The sequence below is a fragment of the Helianthus annuus genome, chromosome 5, assembly GCF_002127325.2.
Source record: "Helianthus annuus cultivar XRQ/B chromosome 5, HanXRQr2.0-SUNRISE, whole genome shotgun sequence".
Classification (NCBI taxonomy): Eukaryota; Viridiplantae; Streptophyta; class Magnoliopsida; order Asterales; family Asteraceae; genus Helianthus; species Helianthus annuus.
The window spans coordinates 112,273,254-112,295,859 of record NC_035437.2 but is presented as its reverse complement, the minus strand read 5'-3'; the positions used below and the strand labels follow the sequence as shown (position 1 = coordinate 112,295,859).

At 34.0% G+C, this 22,606-nt stretch overlaps 2 protein-coding genes across 2 annotated transcripts; both read right to left on the bottom strand.

Annotated features, from left to right (window-relative positions):
• Nucleotides 1-4,231: 4,231 nt before the first annotated feature.
• On the bottom strand, nt 4,232-8,390 carry LOC110941078. Its single transcript, XM_022182692.2, has 6 exons — nt 8,134-8,390; nt 7,926-8,037; nt 5,867-5,950; nt 5,657-5,765; nt 4,759-4,868; nt 4,232-4,642 (listed from the first exon to the last, which is right to left on the bottom strand). Exons 1-6 carry the CDS (start codon nt 8,252-8,254, stop codon nt 4,507-4,509), a joined length of 672 nt encoding a protein of 223 aa, XP_022038384.1. The 5' UTR covers nt 8,255-8,390; the 3' UTR covers nt 4,232-4,506.
• Nucleotides 8,391-9,987: 1,597 nt separating this feature from the next.
• LOC110943492 (exocyst complex component EXO70A1) lies at nt 9,988-21,382 on the bottom strand. The gene is made up of 12 exons (XM_035990138.1): nt 21,001-21,382; nt 19,765-19,860; nt 19,167-19,372; nt 17,681-17,920; nt 16,470-16,608; nt 15,090-15,302; nt 13,662-13,867; nt 13,141-13,341; nt 12,952-13,051; nt 10,786-10,877; nt 10,525-10,671; nt 9,988-10,296 (listed from the first exon to the last, which is right to left on the bottom strand). The coding sequence occupies exons 1-12, from the start codon at nt 21,157-21,159 to the stop codon at nt 10,197-10,199; spliced, it is 1,899 nt and encodes a 632-aa protein (XP_035846031.1). The 5' UTR covers nt 21,160-21,382; the 3' UTR covers nt 9,988-10,196.
• Between the last annotated feature and the right edge of the window lie 1,224 nt (nt 21,383-22,606).

Below are 22,606 nucleotides of genomic sequence, written 5' to 3'. Positions count from 1 at the left end.
AAAATACAAGCTTCTATATTACAAAATCTATGAATTTTTATATAAGGTGACATAAAATTCCTGGCCCCACATCAACAAATCTATAGCAACCAGCATAGTTAGCATTAAACTGGCCAAAAGTTGCATTCTATTTAATAAATTTGCATGTTTACACACATTCTTGCTCCAATGATCACTTTGAAAAAATAAACAGAGAGAGTTTAATGGTAACATTGATAGTTGTTAAAGATTTACTGATGCTAGTGACTCAAACTTGAAGTTTTTTAATTATAAAGGAGACAAATAAATATAATAAAAGCCTTTATAACATTCTAAACTGATCCTTTTTTTGGTTAAACTATATATTGGTTTATTTATGATTTTGATAATCATATGTAGTAGTTATGAAATTTGAAAAAAAAAAAAAAAAACATTAGGATGTCAATCCAACTCCAAAACAATGTATGGCTTCCAATTCCATCACATAATCTACAATGTAAAGTGAAAGGAAATACTCTTAAATTTACTAAATCACAAGAATACTCTTCTTTTTAATAATTTATACAACAATGCATATGCAGGCATTATCTAACCAATGTATGGTCATGGCATACACAAAAAGATTTAGTTGTCAGTATATCATTATTATTATAAATATACATGAAAAAATAGCTAAGTGAAATAGTTGTGTATTTCATGATTGTAGATGTAAAAAAATTGTTTAACATGCATAAATATATAAAAAAAAGTTTATTATCTATATGTTTTTTTTTCTTTCATTTATATAATACAAACATATAAAGCTTCTTTCTTTCTGTATGTGATTCTTTTGCATGAAAGTAAGGGGAAGCTAGTCTTGGATCTATAACCAAGATAATTATAGTCTTTAATGGAATCTTTACTTTGTAGCTCACAAACACATATACATACAGACACCATGAATCTATCTTTGATTCAATGATTTGAATTTTTATGGTTTTGAGGGATCCAAGGGTTGATGGTATTAAAGATAAAATGTGGGGTTGTATGTAGAATGCTAGGGTAGCATAGAAGACCAGTCAAAAAGAGGATGAAAAATTAAAGTAAAATGAAGAATGTTTGATCAGATCTTAGATATGTTTGTGATGCTACTTTCAATGATTATTTGGTCATTGTTTGTCAGCAATGAGATAAAAAGAAACAAAGTGTATGTGAGAGATTGTAGCTTTTTCTATCATGTGCTTCCCATACCCCCATAAATATTTTCAACTCTACAGTTCAATTGAATTGTGTGAACAAAGACCATATAGATGAGAAAGAATCCTTGGAAAAGTATATATTTGAAAATAACAATATAATATAATCTTGTAAAACAAAATTAATTAGCATAAGTTTAACAATGAAATTTAATTTTGTTGTAAGTGAGTTCGAATCTATTGACCCATTATGTATATCGTGTATTTGTCGCATTTGCATTATAGAATTGTATTATACAACATTATGTTTTACATTACAACTCTACAAGCAGGTAAGAAAAAAATAAGACATAAAAAGTGAGACAACATATCTCAATTCATTACATGTGGTGCGGATATACTAATACCTAGCGTACTTTTTAATTTTTACTATTTGCGTTCATGTTGATGTATAAAACAAGAATAATGTTCTACCGTTTGCTTTTATTACGTCTATAATTAATATGCAAAAATGCTAATACAAAGAAATATTTTGTAATAAAAAAAATAACATTGGTAATTTGCATAAATAATGAACCAACATGTAGTTTAAGCTTGAAAATGAAGAAAGGACAATATAGGAGCTATATTCTTCATTATAGAACAAGCAAGCATCAAAACTTTTTGTTGTACTATGTTTAATAAAAAAAAGTGTATCAACTATCAAGCATAATATTTATTAAAATTTTTGTTGTACTATGTTTAATAAAAAAGAAGTGTATCAACTATCAAGCATACTATTTATTAAAATGCTAGATGGGTTCGGCTGACCGATATGGGTAATCTGGCATTTGGGCTTAAAAATTAGCCCATGTTAGATCCAGTGAAGCACACCAGTAGGCTTGCAAGAACTTAATGCCTCTATATGCTTAATGCTTGTATGTTTAGAAGATAACAAACACTTCAAGATTATAGTGGCATATTATGTTATACTAACTATCAAGCAGTGAGAACTAGCCATTAAATCAGGGATATCTAAAAAAAATTATCGTGCAATCATACAATATTAAAAAAATAAATAAAGTAAACAAATACCTAATAGATTTGGCATCTTCTTTTTTTATAGCTTGAAATCGTTCCATCACATCGTCGTCTTTTACTTTATGAAAAAAATTCCCTTTCGACCGCACAAACATGGTATTGTTCAGAAATTTCGGGCCCATTCGATTGCGTAAATCCGTCTTGATAATCTTCAGTTTAGAAAAACATCTTTCAACGATTGCGGTTGCAACCGGTAAAACTAAAGCTAGCTTCACTACCCGATAAACCAAAAGACAAGAACTATGTGTTCCCATTTCAACCATAAGACGCGTAAGATCACTTATTCTATTATATGGGCTTTATTAGTTATTGCAAATTTAGGCTTAATTATCATAAAACTAATTATTTGGGCTTTGTTACTAAACAGGTTTTGGGCTTAATGAATAATATGAAGTTTCATAATTTTCTCTTAGGAGTATCCTCATATATGTTTTTGGGTATACTATGTATAAAACCGAAAAAAAAAATTACACTGCGAATACGAATACAGGGTTGAGCCGTAGCATGTGCTACGGCTCATTCTACATTGGTTCCACCCCTGCTACCAAGGATATTAGAGAGTAGAGGAGTTGAGATAGACGGGTGAGTTGAAACGGGTCTTTTTTAGTATACGTAGAATTTGCGGGTCTAGTTAGCTCAAATGCTCTTTTATGTTCAAAATTATATTCGAAAAATATATATAATAATGTGTCCGTTAAATGTTATTACAAGTAGAATGATATACCTAGAAAAGGGGGGCAGATATTCGATTTTTTGTAACTTTCGATCTTTATACAATTAGATCTTCTGTCAACAAAGAAAGCTCCATTCGTTTAATTTTGACTTGGATTCCAATAAACAATAATATAAAACAAACAATATGATTAGAATGATAGTTTATGGCTATGGGTTAAAATTACAATCCTGGTGACTTTCAACTCTTTTTGACACATTTAGGCCATGTGTAGTCATAAAGCCCCCAAAGGGGCGTTATGCGCCATGTGGCATGCCACGTCACCCCGGGGCTTTATGGGGCTTGAGGCCGTAGTCATAAAGCCCTACCTCATCATAACCAAAGTGTAAAATGCAGGGACCAAAGTGTAAAATGCAGGGACCAAAGTGTTTTAATGCAGGGACCAAATTGTAAAATGCAGGGACCAAAGTGGAAAATGGAGAACAAATAGCGCCGCGAAATAAAACACGCCCTTTCTTTTTTTTTTTCTCATAGCGCCCCGGGGGGCGGTGTTATGGGCGCCGTATCGGCGCTATGCATCTCCTCGCGCCCCATTACATATGTCCTTAGCCTTTTTTTATTGACGATTTAAATTACTAATCTATTTTTTTTCTTAGCCAAGTTTTTGGAGAGAGGTGTGCTGAACATAACTTTAGATCTATGGCTGACAATTACTTTATGATTATTTATGTATTGATAATAAGAATTTTATGTATAGAATTGTTGAACACATGAAGCTACAGATTCTTTGAGAACCATGATTAGTGATTGAGCTATTGAGGCTTACGCAGCGGCCCAGACGACTGTTGATGGAGCTACATATAGTCCATGGTTTAAACAAGCTTAGTAGAGCACGAACTTCACTCGAGCATATATCCTTTTACTTTACAGAGCTAGTACTTGACTCGTGACTAAAATTATGAGCTCGGCTTGACTTGTTTGGAATTAGTTAAACATATACTTGTGAAGTTACTTTATTTATCTAAAAATATGCAATTATTTTTTATATGTATTTATCATTTTATATTTATAAATTAACATAACACATATTATATATAATAGTAATTATTATGCATCTATATGCTATATTATATTAAAAAAAATACATCATATTTATATACATACTAGGTTGGATTAGGTTCGCCAGCCAAATGAGTCTCGGTATATGAATTTTGGGCTTGAGCTCGTTCAAGCTTGATTTGATAAGCTTTTAGTGAGTTGATCTCAAAGTAGCTCATGAGCAACCAGGCTTGTTTCATATCTTAACAAAGAGAAAGAGATCTAGTTACATAAGACGAGGTGCCAAACTTTATAAATCCATACACAAATACATCTTAAAAAATGTCAATTTATCCTTTATTTATATGATTATGTAGATGGATCCTTCCCAGACCTCATCATAGCATGTCTTTCAAACTTGGAACCCCTGACTCGATGAATTTTTAGCGAGTTGGTCTCTAGTAGCTCATGAGCGGCCAAACTCGTTTACATCTCTAAATTTACAAGTTCATACACAAATACCTCTTACTAAATGACGAATTATCCTTTTTTATGTTATGATTATGTAGTTGGGTCCTTCCCAAACCTCATCATAGCATGTGTAGCAAACATGGAACCCCTTTTGGCCATTTCAATAAGTTTCCCAACCAATGGCACCTTAGAAGTCTCTTTGTTCCATAGTGGCTTCTTGTCCCAACTGTCCACATTTATGTTTCAAGAGAAAAAAAAAAAACTATAAATATATATAACTTAAGGCATAATGTATCAAAAATGAATTAGATATAAGTTACAAAATATGAATTAATTGTATACCAATCTTCATGGCGAATGACCTTCCCATTCTCTACATAGAGCTTGATGAGCGATATCATATCGATATCCTTTCCCATGAACTTGTAGTATTGTTTGTTGTCAATGAGTATCTATTTGAATGTAAAAGGTTAATTAGAATTCTCTCATATCTTTGTCACGTATGCATCATAAGATTGTACTTTGTATCGTAATGTTACACACCGTACTAGACAATACAAGTCTTAACGTATGTGAAACAAAGATATTGGAGGAGCCCTATCCCACATCGAAAGAATAAGACCTTCCGGTTGTGTTAATAAGATCTTGGGTTACTCCCTCTATCACCAATTGGTTTTAGAGTGGAACCCCATAGACTTCAATATGGTATCAGAGCCACGGCTCTATGTCAGCTCCGGTTAAGGCCACGTGTACACCTCTTGATTGACCGGGTTACACGTGCGGGAGGGTATTGGAGGAGCCCTATCCCACATCGAAAGAATAAGACCTTCCGGTTGTGTTAATAAGATCTTGGGTTACTCCCTCTATCACCAATTGGTTTTAGAGTGGAACCCCATAGACTTCAATAAAAGATAGAGCACAGAAAGTAAGATAGTCGATTTAAGCTTGTAACGTGTCAAACTATCAAAAACTAAAAGAAGATAACACAAAATAAAATGTAAATGCTATATCTTTAATAGAATTTTCTTATCTCACATTTTGTGTCGTATCTTCGTTACACACGCATTGTAAAGTTGTACTTGTATATCATAATATATTACACATTATATTATTATATAGTATGGATTTTCAATGACAAAGATAGAAGTTAGAAAGTGAGATAAGATAACAGCAAACTTGTAAAACGTAAAATTATTAAATCAAATAAGATAACACAAAATAAATTCTAAATCTTTAATACCTCTCTTGTTCCATGAGGAAGAATGTTTTCTTGCAAGGTGTACTCTACAATTTTTGACTCACTAAAGACCTTTGAAAGAGAATAAAAGGCTGACTTGATTTGTTTTACCCTGAAATTGAAAAGTGATGAAACCATAGGGTGGGAAATGAAATGACATTTAAAAAAAAAAAAAAAAACCTTTGATAAAAATATATGATTAATGATCCTTACCCACGAGCGCACATAAGTGGATCCTCAAAGGATGCATCAGGAGCATAGATTTCAAAATCTTGAGGTGAGGCACGCGATGCATACCTTAAATAAGTGACATTAAAATGATTAGTTAACACATGATTTTGATGCAATACACTTTTAACACAACTTTATATATGTTGATACATAAAGGTACGTGATCGTAACCGGAAGCTTAGCTACGTTAGACTCACTACCATACAAACACTGTGTTGCACCTAGGGATGGGATTGGTACAGTATCCGTACCGATGCCAAAAAAATACCGATACCAAAATTGAACAAAACTGGGTACTAAATATATTAGTACGGTACGGGTACAAGTATGGGTATTGGTACAGGTATTTCGGTACGGTACCTGCTTTGGTACCATTTTATTTTTATCTAGTTTTTGAGCACTCGTACGGGTGCTAAATAGGTAAAATTGACATGAGTACCAATATAGTAACAATACGATACAGGTACATATAGGTAAAATCAATACAGAACTATAAATACCATAATACAAAATAAAACATAATATAAAAAGAACTTTTAAAGGTCTATATAAAATTTTTTAATATTAATTATATTTTTTTAACTTTTTAGTTATTTATTTAACAGTAAGGGTATTTAGGTCATTTCACACCCACTTAACAATGAAAAATAATTAAGTTAGGAATAAAGGACATAACGTGTAGGGGTTTGCAAACATCGAGTACATTTTTATACTTATGAAGATAAATGACATACTTTGTAATCTAGTGTCAACATAAAGGACGATTTTTGTAATTTACTTATTTTTTAAAGAAAAAAAAAACCGGTTCAAAACGTGAAACTGAACCATTAAACCACTAAACTAGTAGAATTGGCAAGTCGTCTACCAACCACGTTAATTTGGTTTTTCGTTTCCTTAAGCCATAAGACGCTTAAGGGTGTGGGGTGTGTCCCCGGCTCGGCAAGGCCTGGCGCCATCTTGCCACCTGCAAACTTCTCTCTTTTCTTCTTTATACTAACACACACATATACATACATACACACACACACACACACACACATATATATAGAGGAAGTGTAGAATACAAATCCCCTAATCATACATTACGTACGCGATGATAATAGCCCTACACGTGTCCCTGATTCATTTTTCCTATTGGTACGCGATTAGTGTCCAAGTTTTGAGTCCGGGTTTGTGAACCCATGCGAATTTAGACATAACATGCGAACAACCATTTTTGTGAGTCAGAGTTTGTGAGTCCATGCGATTTTTGAAAATGTCAAGGTTTGTGAGTCAGAGTTTGGACATAACATGCGAACAACCTTTTTTATGAGTCAGAGTTGGTGAGTCCATGCGATTTATGTAAATGTTAGTGTTTGTGAAGCCATGCGATTTTGGACATAACATGCGAACAACCTTTTTGTGAGTCAGAGTTTGTGAGTCCATGCGATTTATGAAAAATGTCAGGGTTTGTGAAGCCATGCGATTTTGGACATAACATGCGAACAACCTTTTTTGTGAGTCAGAGTTTGCGAATCCATGTGATTTATGAAAATGTCACGGTTTGTGAAGCCATGCGATTTTGGACATAACATGCGAATAATCATTTTTGTGAGTCAGAGTTTGAGTCCCATGCGACTTTATGAACGTGAAGTCCGGGTTTGATAGACAGAAGATCTAACGGCCGGGGTCATCGCGTACAATTTGTAGGATAAGGGGTATTGTACAATAACCGGCCTCTATATATATATATATATATATATATATATATATAGAGAGAGAGAGAGAGAGAGAGGGAGAGAGAGAGAGAGGCTCATCCCCACACCCTAGGTGTATCCCTTTTAGGCTCATTCTTACACCCGCTTACGTGAACATCTATGTGATGGATCATCTTTGAGGACTATCCACCTCCACACCCAATAGCCTAATCATCCATTTAGTCAATATCTTTGTTAAACCACTATATTTGTCTTTTTTTTTTTTTTCTCTCGTAAAACAATTACAAATACAAAAAAGAAAATTATGAGAAGAAACGGATGAGAAATAGGATAAAAGCACTCACAGATTAAGGATGTGTGGAAGAATATCATCCGCAACCTTCTTTGATATATCACATGCTCCATTATCACACGCTTCTCTCTGCTGCTGCTCATCCTTTTTGGGTTCCTTATTATCTTCCCAGACAGACACATCAAATTCAACACAAAATTCGATCAGGCAGGGTCATTAAAATTGACGAACATAATTAAAGTTTAAGGAACCAAGTGCACCTGTTTCCATGGCGGATCTGAGCAAATTGTTCGTTGAAGATGATGAGTAAGGGATTAAGAACAGTGGAAGTGCAGGAGGACGATGGTTCAGAATATTAAAAGCTGAACGTACAGGAATCATGAGAGGTTTTGTATGAATCCTTCAAGTTTGACCCACCCGTTTATTAGTATACGGGTCAACCAGACAACCACTAACCCGATTGTGTGGCCTAACGCTCTCCACGACTACCGCCAAACTAAATGAATATTCAAATTAAATAAATGCTTGTTTTTTTTTTATATAAATGAATCTTTTTAACTTTTTTAGGGACAAACTATTATACTTCTATACCTTCACTTCATAGAATTTGCACATTTCATCTCTTAGATATGGAAAACGTTTTATCATCACACCACGTCTCTTAAATAAATACGTATAGTGTTTACAATGGTGTTATCCCCTTAAAAGGTTATATCAATATTAATTAGTAATAATCAATTAAGCCATTTTGTTGAATAACTCACTTGTTTAACAAAACTGAGTCATTTTAACCTATAGTGATGATACTGATTAATACTTTTTTTATATTAGAACGACTAATTCACATACTTTCTAAACCTACTCCTAAATCTACACCAATGTCCACCATGTGACTACAACCCTCGCTATACTACAAGCGCTTTAGTGGTAGTTATCTAAAAACGTTTTTTTTATCAACACAACTCATTCCATCACACTTAATAAAAACGTTAGCAACTAGCCAACTAGCAAGTTTCCATCCCAAGTAAATCATCATTCCTGGCTTTCGTTGTGCGAGTGCATGCATGGCAACTACGGTTGGGAATGGTAAAAGAATCCAAATCTAATGGAAACACATGAAACATTCGAAACATGTAATAGAACATGTGTGGGCTTGTGACTTATATGAGAGTAAGTGATACACGCCCAATAACCCGAATTAAAGCCAAATATATTAATATAATATATAACTATAAAGTATATAATAAATATTTTTGAAGGTAGTGTAACTGACAAATTTGTATTTCAAGTTGCTTTTTAGGTGAGTGTAAGATCGCATTTAGATAAGGCCATGTATAGTGGTAACACCTTTTATGCGAAGTTATGTAACAAATGGCAAAAAAAGTGAAATATAAGGGTTATAGGGGGTTTGGGAGAAGATCATGCGAGAACCACCTCTTATTGCGAGAACCGCGAGAACCAATGTGAACACAACCAAAAATGCATAAAAATAGCTAAAAATCACAAAAAAAAAAAAAAAATTAAACATTTTTTATATAAAAATCGCTACTTTTCGAAGCAAAAAAAATAAAAAAAAAAAACTTTTTTTTTTAAAAAAATTTTTTTTGCTCACTAAAAGTAGTGATTTGAGCATAAAAAATATTAAAAAAAAATTAGTTTTTTTTTATTTTTTTTAGGTTTTTTGGGGTTTAGTTTTTAGCATTTTAGCTTGGGGGGGGGGGGGGGTTGTTTGGTTTTTTTTAGGTTTTTTGGGGGTTTTAGTTTTTAGCATTTAGCTTGGGGGTTGTGGGGGGGGGGGGGGGGGTAGGTTTTTTTAGCTATTTTAGGTTGTGTTCACATTGGTTCTCGCGGTTCTCGCAATAAATGGAGTTCTCGCATGAGCCCCTCCCTAGGGGACTTATATATGTATGTATATATATGTGTATGTGAGAGAGCCAAAGGTGGTCACCCCATTATAATTTTCACAGGAGAAACAATTTGGAGGGGTATAGCGCCCCCTCGGGGCGGCGTGGGGAAGCGCCATAGGGCGCTATAGTGGCCTCCGGCGTTATATCACCTTCCACTACGAAAGGACTAGGCATCTCAAATTGTAATTTATTAACCACATAAGACCATAAACCGAATATACTCATATACTATATAATCATAAAAATAGTATTGAAATTCTGTTATAGCATACAACACAAAAAACACGAATCTCATCTTCTTTATAATCTATACAAAATTAAGCAAAGTAGTTTTATAAGAGGCAAAACACCTTTAAAAAAGGGTAGATTGGAAATTACACATATACCCTTTTGTCACCCTGATGCAGATGCATTTTTTAAGTCTTACCCTCAAAAAATTCACCAAGCATCCGATCAAGATCCTCCGCCGTATACCTTATGTACTTGTGAGGATTCTTCCCATTTTCCACAAGAACCCTGGACCGAAAACAACAACAATAATAATAATATTAGTATCTTAAGCAGATTACATACACGCGTGTGTGTTTGACTGATACAATGGAAGTTAGTATGAGAGTGGAGTAAGCGGTTACATAACCGCCTTATGTAACACATTTAAAGCAATAGGTACAAGTGTCTATGCGGTTCAGTTGCATACTTCAAATCGGTTTTATTAATTCAGAGTTTATCGATATTAGAAAATACCCAAAACGTTTAATGAAGGATCTGTATGCAGGCAACAAGACTTCAGCAACCGCAAGTCTTAACGATTCTCTAAGCTCCGAATCAGGAACAGTCCACTGAGATTGCCTTTGATGAAGTTCCTCAAATTGAAGATTAAAAATCTTTAATCTAAATATAACATTATCATCAAAATCAGATCAATCTTTTGATGACCTTTTTTAAAAGCTTTAAATTTCAATAATCGAAACATCAAATGGGTTGTAATTAAAAAAAAAAACCGACCTGTCTTTTATAAGAGCTCGTGAAGCCCCGCTACTGTTTCCACCGTCACCTCCTGATGAAGTCAAACCTTGAACTGAGAGACTTTGTAGAATCTGTTAAAGAAATAAGAAAACCCATTTTATAAATAAATAAATAAATAAATAAATACAAAGTAAAATAAAATTTAACAATGACACCATCTTAAAGACGGTGATTTTGACCTGTGTACTTATAAACGGGTCAATTAAGATTATGTTTCTTTTCAAATGCGTCAAACAGGTAAAATAAAAAAAAAAATTAAAATCATCCAAAATTTATGAGTATAATGTCATTTTCATCCTGGAGGTTTGGCTCATTTTGCGACTTTCATCCAAAGGTTTGTTTTTTGGCATCCATAGTTGTTAATAGCGAATAGCGACAAATAGCGACAAGGGACCTATATGCTACATAGCGAATAGCGACAAATAGCAACTGCTATTTTATATATAGCGATAGACAAGAAAAAGAATTTTGAAAATTTTTGTATGTATATTATATCAAAATACCTTGGTATATATGCTATTTTACATGTATATTTAACAAAAACCTGTAAATCCAGCTATTTTATAGCTATATCTAATTGCTATTTACATCAAAAAAAAAAAAAAAAAAAAAAAAAAAAAAAAACTGTCGCTATTCATGCTATTGGTCGCTATGACCCAAATAGCGACAATTGGTCGCTTCGCTACATAGTGCGCTATAGCGGTCGCTATAGCCGCTATTGACAACTATGCATCTGGATCCAAAAGGTTTGAAATCTTGCCATTTTCATCCGGCTCGTTAACTCCACTCATTTTTCTCCGTTAAGTCAGGGGGTTTTTCATTTTTTTGTTAACTTAAAGGGGAATTTGCTCTTCTGAATACTTGTACATTATGCTAAGTGCTTGTACATAAAGTGAAAAAGACCGAATTGCATTTTAAGTTAACAAAAAAACAGAAATACCCTTGACTTAACAGAGAAAAATGGATGGATTTAACGAGCCGGATGAAAATGGCAAGATTTCAAACCTTTTGGATCTAAAAGCGGAAAAATAAAGCGTTGGACAAAAGTCGCAAAACTGGCCAAACCTCAGGGACGTAAATGGCATTTTACTCAAAATTTATTTTTAATACATAAAACCGCCTGAATCATTTTATTTTATTTTATTACTATAAATAAGCAACAAAATTATGCAATACAACTTGTACCTTGTGCTTTGGGACTTTTTCAAAAAAAAAAAAAAAACTTGATTTTTTTACTTTTAATCCAAAGGTTTTTACCTTTTGCAATTTTAACCCTACATAATTTGTTTTTTTAACTTTAACCCAAAACTTTTCATTATTTGCAATTTAACTTCACAACTTTTGTCACTTATACTTTTCATCTTTCGCAAATTTTCGTTTTACGTATAGTTCTAAATTTTTCGAGTTAATACGACACAACGTACGACTGTTTTCAAATTTTTTATGTTTTGTTTCAAATTTTGCAAGTTAACACGGCGCAACGTGCATGTGTGGTACAACGTTTTTACCTCTATTTTTTCATGTTTGACAGGTTCGTCGCAACACGCAGATCCTAGGTCGACTCAGTGTTGGTGGTCGATGATGGTTGTGTGGCATTAGTACTATTTGACACCGTTTTACTCCCCGCCGCAACGCAGGGTGTGCTTTGGGGGGTTTTGAAAGAAAAAATGGTTATGCATATGGTTGTTGTAACCTTGGCTTTGGGGATTTTCCAAAAAAAATTGATTTTTTTTACATTTCACCCAAAAGTATTTCCTAAATTACTTTTAACCCAAAACTATTTGTTTTTTCACTTTTACCCCAAAACTTTTTATCTTTTGCAATCTATCCTCACAACTTTTTTTATTTTCAACTTTCGTCATTTATAGTTTTCATTTTTCGCAAATTTTTCGCTTTATGCTTGGTTCTAAATTTTGTGACTTAACACATCGCAACGTGCGTCTTTGGTTTAACGTTTTTACGTTTCGTTCTAAATTTTGCGAGTTAACACGACGCAACGTGCGTGTGTGGGTGAACGTTTTTACATCGCCTGATCGACTTAGTTATAACTAAAGAATCCCCGCCGCATTGCGGCGGGTCGCAATCCTAGTTATTCTAAAATGACCAAAGTATACTTAACCGCAACCACTTATTTTTAATACGTACCTTGGCCCATGCGATTCTTTTATATTGATTAGCATATTGTTGTACGGTTCTTCTATGTCTTTGCACCCAGTCATCCCCTAACAAATCCTTTGCTTCAGATCTAACAATAAAAATATATTTCAAATTAATAATAAGATATGAAGCACTGGTATTACCGAACTCAATAAGTTAATGTATTAGATATTAAACCTGCGCACGGATCGAACCATATAGTGAATATTATTCATTAAGAACAAGTTGGTCAATGCAGGATCCTTATACTGCTTTGACTTTCCTTCTAAATTGATTTGAAGGGCCTGCATTATTCGCATTGTTACAGACGCCAGCTCAGCGTTCGAGTCGTTTGAGTTTTCAAACTCGTGGAATAGTTGCTTCAATGTTGATTGATAGCTGAAAACACATTTGTTCGCAAATTTTAGGTCAAAGGTGTAAAATCAGACAATTGGATGTTTATTCTTGCATTTCTGCAATTTTAGACTTTCAAAGGAACTCTAAATAATTACAGAACTTTCAAAACTCCTAATAAACAATCTTTTTATTCGTATATTTTTGTACTTTTAACATGTATGTAATCATAAAAATACATATAACAAATGGCAAAAGCACCCTAAATATAAAATGATTGTTTATTATGAGTTTTGGAAGTTCTGCAATTATTTAGAGTTCTGAAATGAACCCAACCCTGTATATGTATTCTTTGAATAACTTACTCGAATAAGAATTTCACATAGTTAATCACATAGCTTGTAAGAGGATGAACGGTTCCATCGGCAACAGCCGTTCTTGTTGCGTCTTTTTCAACTGCTTCCTCAAAATCTCCGAATGTGTCTTTTGCTGTCTGGGCGAGTCTTCTAGTCAAACCTACTGCTGCTTCTCTAATCTCTTTGCACGCTTTACCGCTAAAAAGTGTTTCAATCTGCATATAATCCACTCATATATATAAATTTCTTCATGAAAACCATATGAGAAATAATTTAAAAGTTAAGAGTAAATGCCATGTTCGTCCCTGAGGTTTGACCAGTTTTGCGATTTTCGTCCAAAGGTTTGTTTTTTCGCATATGGATCCAAAAGGTTTGAAATCTTGCCATTTTCATCCGGCTCGTTAACTCCATCCATTTTTCTCCGTTAAGTCAGAGGTAATTTCATCTTTTTATTAACTTAAAGCGCAATTCGGTCTTTGTTACTTTACGTACATTATACTAAATGATTGTACATAAAGTGAAAAGACAGAATTGCCCTTTAAGTTAACAAAAAAGACAGAAATACCCCTGACTTAACGGAGAAAAATGGATGGAGTTAATGAGTCGAATGAAAATGGCAAGATTTCTAACCTTTTGGATCCAGATGCGAAAAAACAAACCTTTGGACGAAAGTCGCAAAAGTGGCCAAACCTCAGGAACGAAAATGGCATTTTACTCGTAAAATTAAATACAGTGAAGAGAATAGTAAGCGTCACTGCATAAATTTATTTGCAAAAAAAAAGCTGTAGAGGTGGCAAATTGGATGGGTCAGGCGGGTTAGATAACGGGTCAAAATAAATTTTTTTCGTTTGAATCAGGTTGGGCTAATCTGAGACACTTTTTGTCCAGAATTTTCATTTTTACAAGTAATTAGTGCATCAAATATGACTACACAAGTTAAGCATTCACATCCATTCCACCATATTTTCACCTTAAATTACACTAAAAAACACTACATTTTCTCTCTTTTTTTCAATTAAATAATATTTTTTTATACCTTTATCATTACCTTTTCTCTCTGCTCCACTCACAACCACTTTCAAAATATATTAAAAAATTATAGGGGGTGAACAGTGTCCCCTCAAATATACAGATAAACAGTAACATTTTCTCTCTCCTCCACTCACAACCACTTTTTATACTCTTTATATCATTTCAAACAATCTAATTTTTATTACAAATTTTATGAGGTTTAATGCTGCAAATATACACTTTGGGCCACTTTCGACCCGTTTGACCCTTTTCCTTTTAGTTATCCTTTTAAGTTGACCAGTTTATAACCTACATCTTGCAGTTCATAATTTTTTTTGTATAGCTTAATGTGATCATCAACTACATTTTTCGATCTGTGTCGTTATGAATATAAAACAAACACAGACGACATACATACACACATACCTCGGAGTGAAGCTCGCGCATAATCTCATACATGTCAAGAAGCACAAATAATTTCTCGGGTGATCTTTTGCTTTTGGCAATTGCATCTCCAAAACTAAGTAACATTGCAACACTACCTTTAGTGACATCAGCAAAACACTGGTCCTTAAGGGAATCAATGCCGTCAAACATTTGATCACAAACTTTTCTTTCAGCAGCAAATAATAATTTTACCTGTTTGACATAATTAACAGGTTCCTCAAGATTGATTCAATAAACACTAAAATGTTGATCAATATTTGTCAAACACCTAAAATACCCTTTCAAAGAATAGAAAAAAAAAAGATTAAAATGCCATTTCCGTCCCTGAGGTTTAGCCAGTTAACATTCATCCAAAGGTTTGTTTTTTCGCATCTGGATACAAAAGGTTTAAAATCTTGCCATTCTCATCAAGCTTGTTAACTCCATCCATTTTTCTCCGTTAAGTTAGGGGTATTTCAGTCTTTTTTGTTAGCTTAAACGGGAATTTGGTCTTTTGAATACTTGTACATTATGCTAAATGCTTGTACATAAAGTGAAAAAGACCAAATGGCCCTCTAAGTTAACAAAAAAGACCGAAATACCCCAGACTTAACGGAGAAAAATGGATGGAGTTAACGAGCCGGATGAAAATGGCAAGATTTCAAACCTTTTGGATCCATATGCGGAAAAACAAACCTTAGGATTAAAGTCACAAAACTAGCCAGACCTCAGGGACGAAAATGGCATTTTACTCAAAAAAATGAAGTAAATAATGACATTAGCTTTATATTCAATGATCATAATGAGCAAGTAAATAGTTTTAACTTTGAATCTTTTCTAGAAGAAAAAATGTTGCAACTTTCATGGGACAAAAAGGAGTATTTATAAAATACCAAAAATATCCTTTGAGTAAAAAAATTGAGTTTATCAATGCAATTAGTCTTATTTACAAGGGGTGTTGGATTTTAATAATCCTAAGTTCCACCTGTTGGCCGATAATAATCCGAACTTTAAAAATTCCCTCCAACGATCCCAACTTGTAAAAGTTTGGCCCCCATTGATCCTTTTTAAACATGTAAGAATTTGGTCTCCTCAATAGATTCAAGTGCACCTGCAGACTCCTTAATTGATTTAAGTGCACCTATGTTAGAAAAAGGATCATTGGGGGGCAAATTTTACAAGTTGGGTTCGTTGGAGGGAATTTTTAAAGTTGGGATTATTATCGGCCAATAGGTGAAACTTAGGATTATTAAAATCCAATAACCCTATTTACAACGATAATAACTGTCAAGTGATTTTAACTTAGAACTTTTTGCTAGAAATGAAAATGTTGTAACTTTCGCGGGAAAATAAGAACAATTTGTATTATAATTGACTTACTGCAATTCGCATAAAATGAATCCAAGTCCCAATTTTGAGCTCCAAAACCTCCCATTGTATCTTTTGTACATCATCTTTACTAAGCTTTTCAACTCCCAATTGGTGAAGGCTTTCTTGCAGGACTTGAGAACGCGTATCCCTAAAAATCAAGAACATGGTATTATTATGTCACTTCAAAATCCAACAAGAACATGGGCCCATATAGGTAACAACATAAATTAACTTGTTATTTTTTAATGTGTCCTTCAGTTATTGAAACAATACTTCCAACAAACAAAAGGTTTGAACAATATTATTAACTTAAAAGAAAACGGACTGAAGGGGTCAAAGAGGTCGAAAATTATCACAAAGCGTCTTTAAAATACATAAAACCTCCTAAATCACTGAATCAATACAACTAGGTATCATTGAAACAATAGAAGTTTTGTAATTTGGCAAGGGGTACTAAACGGGTCGTGTTCGCAGGTTGGCGGGTCCAACCCGACCCGAACCCAAAAATTTTAGACGAACCTGAAAATTGTGTCATACATATGAGAACCCGAACACGAGCCGAATATTCGCAGGTTGATAAGAACACGACCCGTTCAACCCGAATTTTTTATTTGTTAATTTTTTTCCGTAAATTCATATATTAAATTTAAAATTTATTGCAAAAAAACAAAACTATTTAGACTAAACCCAAACCCGTAAATTTCGTGTTAGGTTCGTATCGTGTTTTCGGGTTGTGTCAGAAATTCACACCCCTAAATTTGGCACACCAACTGTTGATCAATAGTTAAAAGTAATTTTTTTGGAAAAAAAAAGTGTTCTGGGTCAACCCCTACCCGTTTCGACATGTACCAAAAGGTTACCCGTTTCATCGGTTCGACTTGAAACCGTTTTGACCAATTACTCAATTTGTTGTGACCCATCCAATAACCATTCCAATAATTCCAGAATAGATAGATTATTATCGAGATAACAGAGCTTTTGTGTATATATTTGACACACTCACTCTTTATTAGAAAAAAAAAAATTAAAATTTTATCAGACAGAAAGTGTTTCGACCTGTACCAAAAAATAACCACCCCTAGCCGTTTCGATTTTGTAACAAAAAGATCCTCATTGTGGCCCGACCCGATTTGACTGTTAACCAAACTACTTGACCTGCCATTTTAATGCCTCTACCAACAACCATTAAAAAAAGTATCAATAAAGATAGTTATTTTTACCTGTAAATAATCAAACACTGCTGAGTGTGACCAGCATGCACCATATGTTGAGCTAAATCATGAAGCAGGGGTAGAACCCTAGGTGGTATCAGAACCGGAGGATTATAAACAGCGTTTTCTGCAGTGGTGGGACCCGTACGGCTATTAGAAGGGTTCTTGCCACTCGGGTCAGGTGATCCAGATGATGGCCTTAGAGAATTAGGTAGGCACTCGTATAACCGATCGGGTTCCACAGGTTTGCTGAAAAAAAAATTATTTTATGAAAATTAGTTAATTACGGTATTCATCAACATAAGTGTAGTAATCCGTGACGGGTTCGGGTTGAGGTTCGTATAACCCACCTGAACACGATTTGATCACTTAATCGTGTCGAAAATTTTAACCGTAAGCCGGATACATGTATCCGTACATGACCTGAGTAAACTGGTTATATAAACAGGTTGTCGGGTCAACATGTTGTGGCAGGGTTGACGGATTAATTTATATAATTTATATAATACTATATTAAACAGGTTGGCAAGTTAAAAACTGGTTGTCAGGTCACCCCTGTGTGACCCGTTTATTAAACGGATAAGTCGTGTCAACTTGTGTACGACATGAACCCGTTTAGTCCCAGTTAGGGATGTAAACGAACCGAACGTTCAGCGATCAGTTCGTGAACCGTTTACAGCTCTAGTCCCAGGCAAACCCATTTATAGAGTTGGTGAGGTAATGAGTCATAGTGGGTAGTTTGTCAAAACAGGTTGGTTGGTCAACCCGCAAACACTTTATTTATCCACTTTCAAATTTTTAAGACTATTAATGTGAAAAATATGATTACTAAAACCGTAGTATTACAAAAATAACCTAACTTGTAAATAAAGCGGTTTCAGAAGTTTTTATGCATCTAAATATACTTGAAGACGACTTTCAACCTGTTCAACCAACATAACCCAAATCGACTCATGTATAGGTAAACGGTTCGAAAATACCACCTCTAAATAAATAAACATCAACAATGCTTAACAGGAAACGGGTCGATTCAGGTTAGTTATATTTCTTTTGGTTCAAATGGGTGAATTTCAAGTAATTTAGCGTAACAGTAACAGGAAACGGGTCGAAATTCGCCCATGGTTACTATAAAACCATATCTTTTTTGTAATCATCTTTTCCCAACACAATAATTTTTGGACAAAAAGTGTTCCAGGTCAACCCGTTTGTAGTTAATGCGGTAAAATATCGGATATCGGTCAAGGAGAGATATTTGAGATATAGGTTATCGTGGTGGGATATCGGTATTTTTAATATCATGCAAAATTTATATATATAGCAATTTAACCCTAACAATTCAATATACTCTCCTACCATTAACAAATTAACCTTTTGCAACTTGCAAAACACTAACAAATGTAGCAAGTAGGGAGTATCGGTACCGATATTTTACATGGGGGCGATAACTGATATATCACCGATATTAACTGCATAGGTTTCAATTAGTCGAACGAACCTGTATGATGATAATAGCTGCTTAAATTCATGTTCCAATTTGGAGATAGCCTTGGAAAGCAAATTATTCGCATGGTTGACCACCCCATCGCTGCTCTTAAAGCTTTTGTTGTCGGTAAAAAACCGAATATTGCTTCTTAGTTGCTCAATAGCTTCAAGATAGCCTTCAAGATTCTCACGTGGGCCTTTAAGTATTTTAGCCTCAGCCTACAAGTTAGAAACATAAATACTCCTCACATAACACATTTCATAAAATATATAAGAAACTAGAGGTGGCGAAATGGGTGGGTCTGGCAGGTGGGATAACGGGTCAAACATGAGTTCAAGTCGAACGGATCGGATCAAGTCACGTTGTGCATCACGTTAACTTTATAAAAACTTTTTTGTCTATTTTTTTAATACTTACATCACGTTAACTTTATAAAAATAATAATAATGTAGTTTCTTTTAAATACGATGATTTAGGACGTTGTAAGCTTTTAACATGTTTGACCCGTTACCGACAAAATATGAACCCAAATTGGCTCGTTTCCATACAGATGGGCCATAATTTGAAATTTCCACCTTTATAAAGAAATGATTAGTTAAGAAAAACCAACCTCACGAGAAAGATCGAATTTGTTCAATATAACATTAGCAGCCTTCAAGGTCTTATCAATGTTCTCATGAGCTCTACGTATACCATGTGTCCTTATCTACGATAAAAACATAATGCGTAGAACTAGTGTGAAGTCTAGATCAAATGCATAATCGCAATTATCTTTCACAAAAAAAAAAAACAAAAAAACAAAAAAAACAAAAAAGACTTTTGACAAAAAAATAATTGTCAAGTAATATGGAATTTCTCCTTTTGCACCTACAATATCTCATTGTATCCAAAATTGATTGTTATTGCACACCCAAATTTCAATTAAAGTTGTGGCCTTAAGAATGTATATTTATATAACTATGATCGTTAAGTCGAAGAGAAAACTATAAGGATCTGATCCAAGAGTTAGCAGACTCTTGCCTGGACTAGCTGAAAAGGTCTCGACGAGCCAGATCATGTGGTTAGCCTAGCCGTCGAGCCCGAATTCCATCAATAAGGGCTCCCATTGAATCAGCAATACTTTCCCCAAATTTTAGCTATTTTCATTCTTTCTATTTTTAGTCTAAAACATGTAAATCATTGGATGTCATAACTCTCACATTTATTTATTTGGTTATTTATTTATTTTTTTTGAACGACAAATTTGGATCACTGACGGACCACTAGAGTATCATTGTGCCACCAGTGTAACCACCTGATCATATTCATCTCTATTAGACAATAATGCATATAGACCAGTTTAGGAGGAAACCCAATAAATTTGGGAAAAACCCCCTTGTGGGAATCGAACCCAGGACCTAATGGTACCAAGCTTTATCCCATCCCAAGATAAGATGTCACTGAGCTATAAAAGGAAATCAATGACAATTAGTTCACTATGCAAAAACAACCATTAAAGTCCTTAATTTCAGCATTTAATCCCGGTTTGTAATTAAAAAAATTTGACAATTCCTGACAAATTTAGAATTACATCTATATTTATTTCTTGCTTCCCAAAAAAAAAAAAAAAAAAAAAAAAAAAAAAAAAAACAAACTAGAGATTCTTGTTCATACAAAACGCATAAAGCTATTTATTTATTTATCCAGCTAACACAAAGTAGATCAAGGTTCCACCTTTTTTCCCCTAAACCTCAAAGCCAAACACACCCACATACATTTTCTCACAATTCAAAGAAATACAAAAAATGGGTATTTATTACTTACTATTTAGTAAAGTTAGAAAAAAAAAATACTGATGAAAATGTACCTGAGTTGGACGCATGGCTGATTCAAGGGCAGATAAACGGTGATCAAAAGAACCCAAAATGGAAACCATGTTATCAGTGATTGATTGAGTCTTGTGCAGTGATTCTCTCATCATGGCTGCTTTTTGGGTCAGATTATCGGGTGGAATTGGAACACCCATGAGTTAGTTGAGTTTAGGAGAATTGTGAAAAAGGGGATAGTTGGAGTGAAAATGTGTTGTTGAATTGAAAGAGTATGAGTGTATAGAGACTGAAAAAGGGAATAGTTGGAGTGAAAATGTGTTGTTGAATTGAAAGAGTGTTGAGTGTATAGAAAGCATGTAATGTAGAGGAGGTGGTGGTGGTATCATGGCATAAGAATAATGGGTGTTGTTGAGTTTGGATCTTTCTTACGGAAAGTAAGTTTCTTTCTTTTTTCTTTCTAGCTACAAGTGGTCCATTTTCTTACGAGTTAACTTTTGTTTTACTCTTTATCTTTTATGGTTTGATCATTTTAATGTTTTTGTCCAAATTGTTTAAGAAGTGATATTTTTTTCCCTGATCTATTTAACTTATCTCCGTTTCACTTCGCGCCTTAAACAACATCCATTGTCAACGTTAAAACCATATCATGTGCCCCTCACATAAGGGGCATTTCAATCCTTTTCCATTTTTGTTTTTTATTGATATTAAAAATAAAGATATAACTTTTTAACTATATAAACATATAATTATTAGTCAAAGATAATGTTAAAATAACTTACTTCATTGAAAGTAGGAACATTAACAAAACCTTTCAATTTCATTCAATGTTCATCATCTGAAATCTGGAATCTGGATATCAAGAACAAACCCTACACCACAACAAACAAGAAGACCCCCACCAATCCCTTCTTCGTCTTCATTTTTCAAATGAATTAGTGATGTTGTTTGCTGTTACAAAGGTTGAATGGTGATGGTGCTTTGATGCTTTTTTATTTTTTGAAGAGTAAATTGCCATTTTAGTCCTTAAGTTTTGTCTAAATTTGTCATTTTAGTTCAAATAGTTTTTTTTTTGCCTCTGGGTCCCTGACTTTTCTATTTTGTTGTCATTTTGATCACATACATTAACTCCATCTTTAACCAGAGGTATTTTGGGGATTTTCATTTTAAATGTTTTCAATTGCCATTTTGATCCAATTCCAAAAAATTCTAAAAAATCATAAAAATTCTAAAAAATTCTAAAAAAATACAAAAAATCCGTTTCGGCGCGAACCGTTTCGAGCTGAACCGTTTCGAGCTGAGCCGTTTCGACGCGACCCGTTTCGAGCCGAACCGTTTCGAGCTGAACCGTTTCGAACCGAACCATTTATAGCTGAACCGTTTCGAGCTGAACCGTTTCGACCCGTACCGTTTCGAACCGAACCGTTTCGAGCTGAACCGTTCCAAAAATTCCAAAAAAATCTAAAAAATAATAAAAATTCTAAAAAATCATAAAAATTCTAAAAAATCCGTTTCGGCGCGAACCTGTAACACCCCGAAAACGGGTTTGGTAATTAAACCCCGTAAATACTAAAGACGGGGAAAATACCGTTAGTGGTAAAAGTAAACTGGCAAGTATTAGGAATTAATTGAATAATCCTAATATTT

Excerpts from the sequence above, each read along its gene's own strand:
- LOC110941078 (XM_022182692.2), bottom strand. The coding sequence starts at position 8,254 with ATGATTCCTGTACGTTCAGCTTTTAATATTCTGAACCATCGTCCTCCT. Across the intron at positions 5,951-7,925 it reads CTTCCACACATCCTTAATCT|GTATGCATCGCGTGCCTCAC; the intron begins GTGAGTGCTTTT and ends CACTTATTTAAG. Across the intron at positions 4,869-5,656 it reads TTCCTCATGGAACAAGAGAG|ATACTCATTGACAACAAACA; the intron begins GTATTAAAGATT and ends ACATTCAAATAG.
- LOC110943492 (XM_035990138.1), bottom strand. The coding sequence starts at position 21,159 with ATGGGTGTTCCAATTCCACCCGATAATCTGACCCAAAAAGCAGCCATG. Across the intron at positions 16,609-17,680 it reads CAGTGTTTGATTATTTACAG|GGATACGCGTTCTCAAGTCC; the intron begins GTAAAAATAACT and ends CTTGATTTTTAG. Across the intron at positions 13,868-15,089 it reads TGCGCGAGCTTCACTCCGAG|ATTGAAACACTTTTTAGCGG; the intron begins GTATGTGTGTAT and ends GATTATATGCAG.